General features: G+C 36.2%; 1 protein-coding gene across 13 annotated transcripts; it reads right to left on the bottom strand.

Moving 5' to 3' along the window:
* Nucleotides 1-2275: 2275 nt before the first annotated feature.
* LOC149227925 (uncharacterized) lies at nt 2276-6922 on the bottom strand. 13 transcript variants are annotated; one of them, XR_016247835.1, is made up of 11 exons: nt 6198-6912; nt 5631-5702; nt 5429-5500; nt 5230-5301; nt 4976-5047; nt 4678-4749; nt 4492-4560; nt 3687-3758; nt 3279-3575; nt 3105-3176; nt 2298-2997 (listed from the first exon to the last, which is right to left on the bottom strand). XR_016247835.1 is itself a non-coding variant. In XM_089377994.1 (9 exons), the coding sequence occupies exons 1-9, from the start codon at nt 6353-6355 to the stop codon at nt 3500-3502; spliced, it is 735 nt and encodes a 244-aa protein (XP_089234120.1). In that variant the 5' UTR covers nt 6356-6912; the 3' UTR covers nt 2313-3499. The 13 variants fall into 13 exon arrangements, 7 of the variants coding, with proteins under 7 accessions (XP_089234126.1, XP_089234123.1, XP_089234125.1 ...); XR_016247834.1 differs by having other exon boundaries at nt 2308-2997; nt 3105-3575; XR_016247833.1 differs by having other exon boundaries at nt 2308-3176.
* Nucleotides 6923-10070: the final 3148 nt, after the last annotated feature.

Raw genomic sequence — 10070 nt, 5'->3', positions numbered from 1 at the left:
ATCATTAAGATGGACAATATGATTTATGATCAAGTTAATTCTATTTTGATTGACCTTGGATCTAATATATCTATGTTAGTCAGGACTTGGTCGATAAGTGTGGTTTGATTAAGGAATTGCATGAAAAATCTTGGTTAGTGTAGTTGGATACATGTACAAAGAAGAAAGTGCATCATTGGATAATAGTTTGTGCATTTGACTTGAATGGTATGCCTATCGCAACACATTTGAATGTATTACGATTGGGATCATACAATATGTTGTTGGGAATTCATTGGTTGTACCTTCATAGAACCAAGGTAGATTGTTATGGGAAAGGTATTGAGTTCTTTGATGACAATGAGGAACCAAGAGTCTTACAGGGTAAGAAGAAAGCCACATCATCTAGGATGGTAACAACTATGAAAAAAAGAGCAGTCGTAGGAAAGAGTGTGTGTTATTTTCAGTGCACATTTCTAGTGACAAAGGTAAGGAAGTTGAGGATACAGATGTGTTCACTAGGTACCCAGTTTTACAATAGTTCAAGGATGTGTTTTCTGAGCATATTATAGAGTTTCCACCTCACATGGAGGTAGACTTTTCTATTGAGTTGGTGCTAGGGGCAACTTCAACATCAAAAGCACCTTACAGGATTAGCACACCTCAGTTGGTGGAATTGAAGCTAGAGTTGAAGGAAATGTTGGACAAAGGATACATTAGGCCAAGTGTATCACTATGAGGTGCACCGGTACTCGTTGTGAAGAAGAAAGATGGTACTCTTATATTATGCATTGACTACAAGCAGCTGAACAAAGTGACCATCAAGAACAAGTATCCATTGCCGAGGATTGATGACTTGTTCGACCAGTTGAAGGGAGAAACAATGTTCTCAAAGATTGATCAAATATCTGGATATCATCAGGTACACACACTACTACATGTAGGGGGGTTTTAAGACAATATTTGAGTCAATTGTCTTGAATTTAGGACAAAAATAAACTTGTGTATTGTCTTAAATATTGTCTCTAAGTCGGTGTCTCAAAATATAATGTCTCAAAAATTTGTCTCTATTAAGACAATATAGAACACATATTATTATTGTCTCTATAAAGACAAGAATTATTGTCTATTAAGAGACAATTTGATTTGTCTCTCTAGAGACAATTTCATTTGTCTCTCTAGAGACAACTTCATTTGTGTCTCTTTAGAGACAATTACATTTTTGTCTTTTTAGAGACAATAGCTGAGATTAAAAACATATTGTCTCTATAGAGACAATATGTCCATAATTCAAACTATTGTCTCTCTAGAGACAATATAAAAAATTATTAAAAAAAAATAAATGTCCATAATTGTCTCTCTAGAGACAATATAAAAAATTATTTAAAAAAAATAAATGTCCATAATTCAAACTATTGTCTCTCTAGATACAATATAAAAAGTTATTTTAAAAAATTATATGTCCATAATTGTCTCTCTAGAGACAATATAAAAAATCATTTAAAAAAAAACAAATGTCCATAATTCAAACTATTGTCTCTCTAGAGACAATATAAAAAATTATTTTAAAATAAATAAATAAAATCATTTTGAATATTCGTTCAAAGTAGTTTCACATTCAAAGTTCACAAATAGTACTCGTGTATGAGAGAAACCACCACAGAAATTGCAGTCTTATAGAAACTAGCGCATATGGGTTATTACTAGCAATTGTCCCAAAAGGTACAAAGAGAGGCCGATAGGATTATTAAATTGGAATTGTTGAATTTTTCTAGAAGAGTTAATTGGTTTGTGGAAAACCTTTTTTTTTGGATTGGATCATTGTGCAATTACCCTTCTAAACGCTCTTTGTCGTTTGATAAAATAATCAGAATATTGTTTTCAAATTTCCATAGATTTCCTCTTGCAGTAAATTTCAAATACAAAATCAAATTACAAAGTATTGTTTTGTATGGGACACAACTCTTCTACATTTTGGTCACTCATGGTGGATATTTCAGACAATAGAAGATAAGCTATGAACAAATTAATGAAGAGAATATTATTCATGAGGAAAATTTGTGTTTGCTTATCCATGGAAAAGAACAAAAATACCTAGAGCTTCATTGTTGAGGATCAGACTGTTGTTACAAGATTTCACTCCACAGAGAAAGTTGAAATGTAATATAGGGGCAATTAAAAAGAGGAATTTCTCTCAAATGATCACGATCAGCTCTAGAACCATATTAAATAATGCATCCTTCTCATGCCCTGAATATAAATAAATAAGAAAATCATTTCTTGAAACTCGTGGCATGCTCTTAGGGCTACGCTAATCCCAAGAACTCCACCAATCCCAAGAACTGCACCAGTTCATTAGTTAATCCAATCCTGTAATAATCTACTTCATTAACCTAATTAAATTAGATTAGTGACTACCCACATTGAATCTTTAATTTTTACAATTCACTATTATGCTACTGCATTTCAATGAATTTGAGTTCATGGTCTAAAAATTCTTGCAATATTAGAGATATGACATCTCTTGTTCGAGTCACATACTTCCATCATAAATAGATGTGCCCAATGGTCTCAATAAATTTTTCATTTCACAGAATTTTGCTTGGGAATTTCCATCAACAGATTCTTTGAAATTCATACCCCCTTGATGATGATGCGACAAATATTCCACTGGCTGAGCCATCCGCGATTGATCGCCATCTCTATTACGATGTTCAACTGGTTCCAACAAGCTCAACATTTGTTGGCATCTTCTGGCCAGCTTACAGGTTACTCGTCAATGAAAATCGGCTCCAGATCTACAAATACAGTAGGGGGAACATGCTTTCGACTCTAGTTTTGTTGAAGAAAGTTTTAAAGGCATCATCTCCATGAACAACGGTCTTCTCACTAGGCATCTAGCCATCAAGATGAATGTACCAAGACACTAGAATAACTAAAACTCACAATCTGTCTAAATTTATAATATGCCCCAGCTCTACAGGAATTGTTCTCGTGATATTGTTGAAGGACAGATTTCTATAAATGCATTAACGTTATCCATTAGTCACATTGAATATGCTTAATGCAATTCAACAGCTCATTATGTTATAGGTCAATTTAAAATATGGCCCAGGATTACTTACAGATAAGTTAGCCTGTTATGTTTTTGAAATTCCAAATGAATAGTTCCATTCAAATAGTTGCCATGCATATTGCTACAGGATAAAGGAGAATGAAGGCACAACGTTAATATTGTTAGCTAGTGGGAAATTATGCTCCACAAATTCATCACTTGGCTTGAAGATTATATCACTTACAAGAAAATGAGAGCAACACATGAACTAATATTCTTTAGGATCGGACCTTCAAGTTGATTTCTGGCAAGATTTTCGTCTCAAAAAAAATACAACCTTGGAATGTTAAATACTTACAGCAAGAATCCAAAAGATATCATAGATTAATGCTTAGTGTATGGGAGGTTTCAATATATTTCTATCATTTTTATCTCCACTTTCTAGAAAAGGGTTTGGACAAAAACTTACAATTCGAACAGCTGTTCCAAATTCCCCAGCTCAGATGGAATTTTCCCAGTCATCTGATTGTCATTTAGCTGCCTGCATATGCATACAACCGTTGACTATCAAAGAGCTATTTATTATCATGCACGTCTAGTTTCCATTTCTTACATATCAATCATCACAAAATATGTGATTGGAATCTCTTACAGGTATCCCAACTTTGTCATGTTCCCTAATTCTGGCAGAATAGATCCTGTGAGATTATTACTGTGTAAATATCTGAGTAGTGCAAAAGAAAGAACAAGAGAGTCAGCTTCTTGAAAATTGAACATAAAGGAAATCTATAGTAAAAAAGTAATGGACTTTCACAAACCCAGATGGGAACAATTCGAGCATTAACTAGCAAGCAACTCACAATTTATCAGTGTAAGTCAAGTTCCCTAGAATAAGAGGAACTGTTCCAGTAAGGATGATTATCACTCAAATCCCTATAATAAATATTAATTGTATCAGTACACTAAAGCTTACACCATAATTACATAATCAAGATTTTTCCAAAGGTCACAAAACATTTATTAATGAATGAAGGAATATTGATTGATTCTGCATAAGAAATGTATTGACAATATCCAAAATCATTATGGATTCTTATTGATCTAGGCTTCCATGCAATTAAATGTAAGAGATTATACTTTAATCCGATCACAGGAAAATTTTGGACAAGTTGAGATCTAGAAAACACTGTACTTATAGAATAGTAAGAGCCTGCATGAGACCAATTACTTCAGGTATCCTTTCGGTTAGCTTGTTTCCTTGTAACGACCTAGGATAACCACTTTAAAATTAGGGTAGGACAACTAAAGCAACCAAATTAATGATGTCGGTTGAATAGTGCATACCATCCAATGAATTGCATTACTTAGACAACCTGCATAATTTCATATCCCTGCCTATTCAACACAAAATTCCTGATACTAGAACACAGTTCAGTCTTGGAAATATCTCCACTTACAGAGTAGCCACTTGTAGAAACCCAATATTGAAGGGGATCTCTCCGGTAAGTTGATTGTATGATAAGTCCTTGATAAGAATACCAGCCCCAATTCAGTAAGTAATTGAGATCACGAGTCTTGCATCAAACCATACATTTACACCCGTTTTTTCATTTAAAATCCAGTTAGGAAATCAGAAAACATACAAAACTGCATAGCTTGTACAATTGCCAATATTCTCAGGAATGGTCCCCGACAAGTTGTTGCCTCGCACATCACTGCATAACAGAGATCAACTACTTAGAAACATTTAAGCTACCACGAAGAATCCTTCAGGTAAAATTCGTTAATGCACTGAAAACGCTTCATCAAGATACGTAAATTTAATGATAAATGCTCTGTGACCGCGAGTTTTGATGGGTTTCATATGCAGAATTAATTTGAAGAAAGAAAGCTTTAAAAAATTCTGCATCTACTCCACAAGGCAGAAGTATTATGACTTACAAGAACCACAATCCTGTCAATTGACACATGTCAGGGGAAAGAGTCCCAACTAAGAAGTTGTTGTGCAGCCCCCTAGAAATGATAACAATATTCCCATTTCGAAAAGAATGGGTGCCAAATTTAGTTTGCAAACCTAAGAATAGTACTATTAACACAAATTCTTCTTCCAAACCTTAACAGGAAAATAAAAGCAATTTTTGCTTAGTGAGAGAACGATAAGCCCAGGAAAACTCATAAAGAACCCAGACTCTTACAAATATTGCAAAACTTCATTCCAATAGATAAGCCTGGGGATCTCCCCACTTAATTGATTGTCTGCAAAATCCCTAAAAAATGCAAAAGCATTGTTAAATGATACTCCTCCAGAATCCAGAGTTTACACATCCTATGCAATTCTTTGACAAGTAAAGGGCAGCAAACAGAGTAGAATCCAAAATAATATTCCCAACCTACATTTTCTTCAAGTTTGGAATCTGAGACAACGTTGAAGGTATAGGCCCCATTAACTGGTTATTCTTCACAATCCTGTAAATTTGATCAATGTGTCAGAAGCAGCTTTCACTCCCTTCTAAGACAAGGCAAAATACAAAAACATCTACAAATTAAGCTAAATTCTTTACAATAGCGAGCAAGTGCAGAATGTTAGGATACTTACAGTTCTTCTAGTTGTTTCAACTTCGATATTGAAAAGGGAATGTCTCCATATAAATAATTTAAAGAGACATCTCTGCAGCAACATTGAAGATCAAATCAAGTCAGCGGTTTCTATAAAATATAAACCATGAGAATGATGACTTGTAGATTTGACTAGAGGGACGTTTAGACACACATAGCAGCTTGGTTTGGCATAAGATATCTTCTCAAAAGATAGTTGTTTTTAGCATAATACTTAACAATTATCTATTGTAAAGTAATATATGCATCTTGAACCAGACTACAAGTGTTGCATATGGTGAGATCTGCTTTAACCAACTTGTAGTTGAACAATCATTTTTGTTTGGATAGATAAATTCTTGAAAAGCGACTTTCCTAGATAGGTGGGGTGAACATTACTTTAAAGGGATTTTCAAGGTTTTTTCATGAGCCATTCTGTAACACTCCTAACCGATATAACTACATAGTAAATTTTTTTTTAAAGAACTGAGACTGAGAACATGAAAAGTTCGAGCTGTACAATACAAAAGAAAAGTATGAATGACCGTCAACAGAAAAGAAACATCACCTAGTGTAGAACAGAGCCATCCAGGTGCCTAGGAAGGATTTAAACTGCAACAAAACCCCACTGGTTGTCATTCGGCCACATGAAGCGCTTACTATGTATAAGAGAAACCAGAGATCTGAATCCAATGTAAAAGGCAAGGGAGAGTGATGCATATCCATGCTAAGGCGGTGGAATAGCCTTCGGGTAGGAGCCAAGCCGTTGGATTAACATCCTTTCTCCTTCGCCGTCGATGGGGTGGGGAACCCAAGGTCACAGACTCCCAAGTCTCATCTGCCATGCCACGTCAGTCCGAATAGCGTAATAGTTAAATGCAACGCGAGAACTGTAATGCCAAATGAATTCACATTGTAATACTTACGGAGTGGTAGGACAGAGTAGTAACATACAGTATGTTTGCTGGCAGTTTACAATTATTTGACATAAATGCACCTGGAACACTAATCACAAGGGTGAATCAGAAACTGAACCCAAAACAATGCCAAGGGGGTGGGCACGTCAGTCAATGCAAACACACATGTAAATAGTCATAGTGAATGGTTGAACCATGTGTGACCCTGATGGGTTATAGATAGTGTGAGAATTTTACTTAATTTTTTTTTTACTATGTAGTTATATCGGTTAGGAGTGTTACACGTTCGGTATGAAGATGACCTGATTTAACCACTATAGTCTTGCAAGATTAGAGAGAGTAACTCACAAGATTTTCAATGCAGAGAAATCTCCAATCTCGTCGGGAATTTGGCCAGAGACACCATTTACTTTAAGGTCACTGCATGCAGAACACCGAATCAACTATGAACAACATATATATTATAAAGATCTGCTAAATATAGTCTGCATTAAGACTATCAGTTTAATTGCAATGAACCCAAAGTGCTTAAAAGTAATATATAGTGAACCTATATAGTGAACTTTTGAATTCACATACATTGACTCTGAGCTTTTTAGATTTCCAATCACTGGGGAAATTTCTCCTCCGAGGTTCAAATGAGAGAGATTCCTGCACAACACAAACCAGAACAAATACAAACATATGAGCTTAAAGTAAGCATATAATCAAAACTCAAATAACGACAGACTACCCAACAAACATTCTTAATGATTCCCAATATAACATATTCAGAGTATATGCTCTATCTTACATCAATTCCAGTGGAAAAGTGATATATAAACTTACAATGCAACCTATAAACTTAGTGTGATGGAGAGAATTGGTCGCTGAGCATTTATCTACCACGCACGCTACTTTTCCCTGTACAAATCTATTAGTAAAACCCATAGATATTGAAAACCAAAGCATACCTACTTCTATCCATAAAAAATTTCGAGAATTTCATTCCAATGGATCAAGAATTTCATCTCTATCAATTCTTCTTCTCAACATAACATCAAAAAAATAGAATCGCTGAGATATACTATGAAAACACTCTTTTGAAAAAAACATAAATTAAATTCAAAACAGAGAAAACACAACGAAAATAAAACACTGTAAAATCCAAAATGCATGGCCATGCAACAAAGAAAATAAACTTGAACAAGAAACAAGCCAAGCCAATGCAATGCAGAGTATTGAAGAAAATGATGAGATGAAAGTGAGAACGCCAAAAGCCAGGGAAGAAGAACAGTGCTTGCCAAAAGGTAGGGAAGAAGAACAGCAACAACAACTAGCAGGGAAAAAGCAGTGAAAATATCTTCAAGAGTGACATAAAAGAATGAGAAAAAGCAGTAAGGCAACTCAACCAATATTTGGAAAAAGCAGTCACACTTCAAATCAATGAAAGTGTCTCACCTGATCCAACGGAGCAGTATAAAAGTGTTGACGATTGTTGATGCATAGGAAGGCCTATTAGTGTAGATATTACCTTTGTTTAGCAAGAGGGGATTCAATTCATTACTAAATTTACGATGAAGTTTTACTTTGTGTTCCAACAAATCCTAGCACCCCGGTAAATCTGTAGGTTTAATCTTCCAATTAAATAATAACAAGCTGTGTGTGGAGCGCTCAGTCCAGCATTCACATTTCCACACCAGTAATTACCAACATCACAATGTAGCCTTCCATTCCTGACGTGGTTTTCTTCCAACAGACATGAAGACAAGCAACACTTCAGAAAATATTGCTCGAGCATTAAACATGTCAAACCAATAGCAGACAAAATGTGATGCTCAAGCAATAAAATGACATAGAACTATTTCCTTCAAAGCCAAAGTTACCCAGCATTGGTGTAATGCCCCAGGAAAATGATGTAAATATTTGAATTACTGTGGTAGAAACAAACTGAACTTGTTATTAGTATTTGATTAAAAGTTAAATATAATTTGGTGAATTGTGAAAATGTAAAAGTGTTTCTTGAAAGAAAGTAAATCCTCAAGGAGGAAGTTGTCCTCTTGAGGTGGGAAAAAAATCGGTTGCTGAGGAAGAAACCCTAAGTACCTTCCCTAACTGGAGGGTTTCTAAGGAAAAGGGGAGAAGGGAGGAAAAATTATGTGTTGTAGTGACAGGTAGAAGAAGAGACTCCAGGAAAAAAAGAAGTGGCTAAGTCTGGTGATGACCAGATAGCCCTGCTCGCTGTATGAGAAACTTGCGCAAGACTGAGGTCTGGCAAGAAGCAAGGGAGGAGATTTTGGTCTTGAAGGGTGAACCTCGTGGTTGGGCGGCTTGACAGAAGACAAACCCAGTTTTGGGCGATTGTTAGAAGATGAAATTCTATCCAAGGAACTCTAGACCCCGTGTTTTGTTTCGGGAGTCAACTAGAAACGACATTTCAACCAGAATAATTTCAGGTACGAAGTAATCCCTAGAATTGATACTAACTTGGTAATTCTATAAGGTTATTCTTAGTTTTCCTCTTTCCTGTTATATTATGAAAGGAGGGTGAGAGAATTCCTACAGGGAATTGGACTGTGCGAGGGTATAACAGGGAGGGCAAGATTTTATTTCTGTCTTTCATTTTTCTTTTCTCTTAAAAAAAAATACATATGGTTCGGGAAGTTATGTGTGAGCGAGGGCTATTGGGAAAATCCTTTCAAAGATTACGGAAAATAGAAAACAGTTAATGCAGAGACTCATTATAATTACAGAATTCTTGGAACTAAAATGTCATTGCAATGAAAATGATTATATTGCACGAAACAATGAGGACCCTCGGTCAAAGCGCGTTAACTGTTGGCCCATGGAGACTGCGCAATGGAACAAATTAGCAATTGGGGAGTCCAGATCAGAAAACAAAGGCCATTTGTGATGGCGCAATTAGCGCAAAGCGCTAATCACGCATCGCAGGATAAAAACCTCAGAGAAGGAAAACCCCGATACCTGGTCATGTGAAAAATAGGGAAAATTGTGCGGAAATACCCAAATCGATAGGCAGGTCCCGCACTCAAAACTGGCAGAATATCCGAGGCATTTCGTGCGATAAGTGGGTTTGGCTGAAGACCCACCGATTCCACACACCAAGTGATGTGTGTCCGACAGGGAGAAAGAAAAACTACTCACATCATGGGCTAACGGTCGAGCAACTCAACCGTGTGATGTAAGCGAAAACTGTAGGATTTGGGGGCTCCAGATCAAATGGCGGAGGTTCAAACCGATGGATGACTAGACCCGAGGGATAAATAAGCTACGGTGCATAAAGATTTGAAGTCCGACATGACTCCTGAGCTGGTGGATGAGTCATTTCGCGGAATAACCGAAATAACGAACCGTTCGAGAAAGAGTTACCACCCAGTTTGTAAGGAGACAAGTGGCCACCTCTCTGCGAAACATTACACAGTGGCGATGACACAGAAGAAGGGAATTCCAGCAGACAGAGGCAGGCAATCCGAAGAGACGGAAGAGGAAGCGAACAGTCAAGGGACAGATTGGCTTTAAGCAAT

The sequence above is a fragment of the Pinus tabuliformis genome, chromosome J (assembly GCF_031772625.1).
Source record: "Pinus tabuliformis cultivar Carrire ecotype Pingquan chromosome J, CPIR1, whole genome shotgun sequence".
In the NCBI taxonomy this organism is placed as follows: domain Eukaryota; kingdom Viridiplantae; phylum Streptophyta; class Pinopsida; order Pinales; family Pinaceae; genus Pinus; species Pinus tabuliformis.
Note: the sequence above shows the minus strand (reverse complement) of the source record. Positions and strands in the feature narration are given on the sequence as shown.

Bases quoted from the DNA above. Each gene is read 5' to 3' on its own strand.
- LOC149227925 (XM_089377994.1), bottom strand. From the start codon at position 6,355: ATGGATATGCATCACTCTCCCTTGCCTTTTACATTGGATTCAGATCTC. The intron at 5,302-5,428 runs GTAGGTTGGGAA...TGCATTTTTTAG, and splicing joins ATTCCAAACTTGAAGAAAAT to GGATTTTGCAGACAATCAAT. The intron at 4,561-4,677 runs GTATGTTTTCTG...TATTCTTATCAA, and splicing joins TGTACAAGCTATGCAGTTTT to GGACTTATCATACAATCAAC.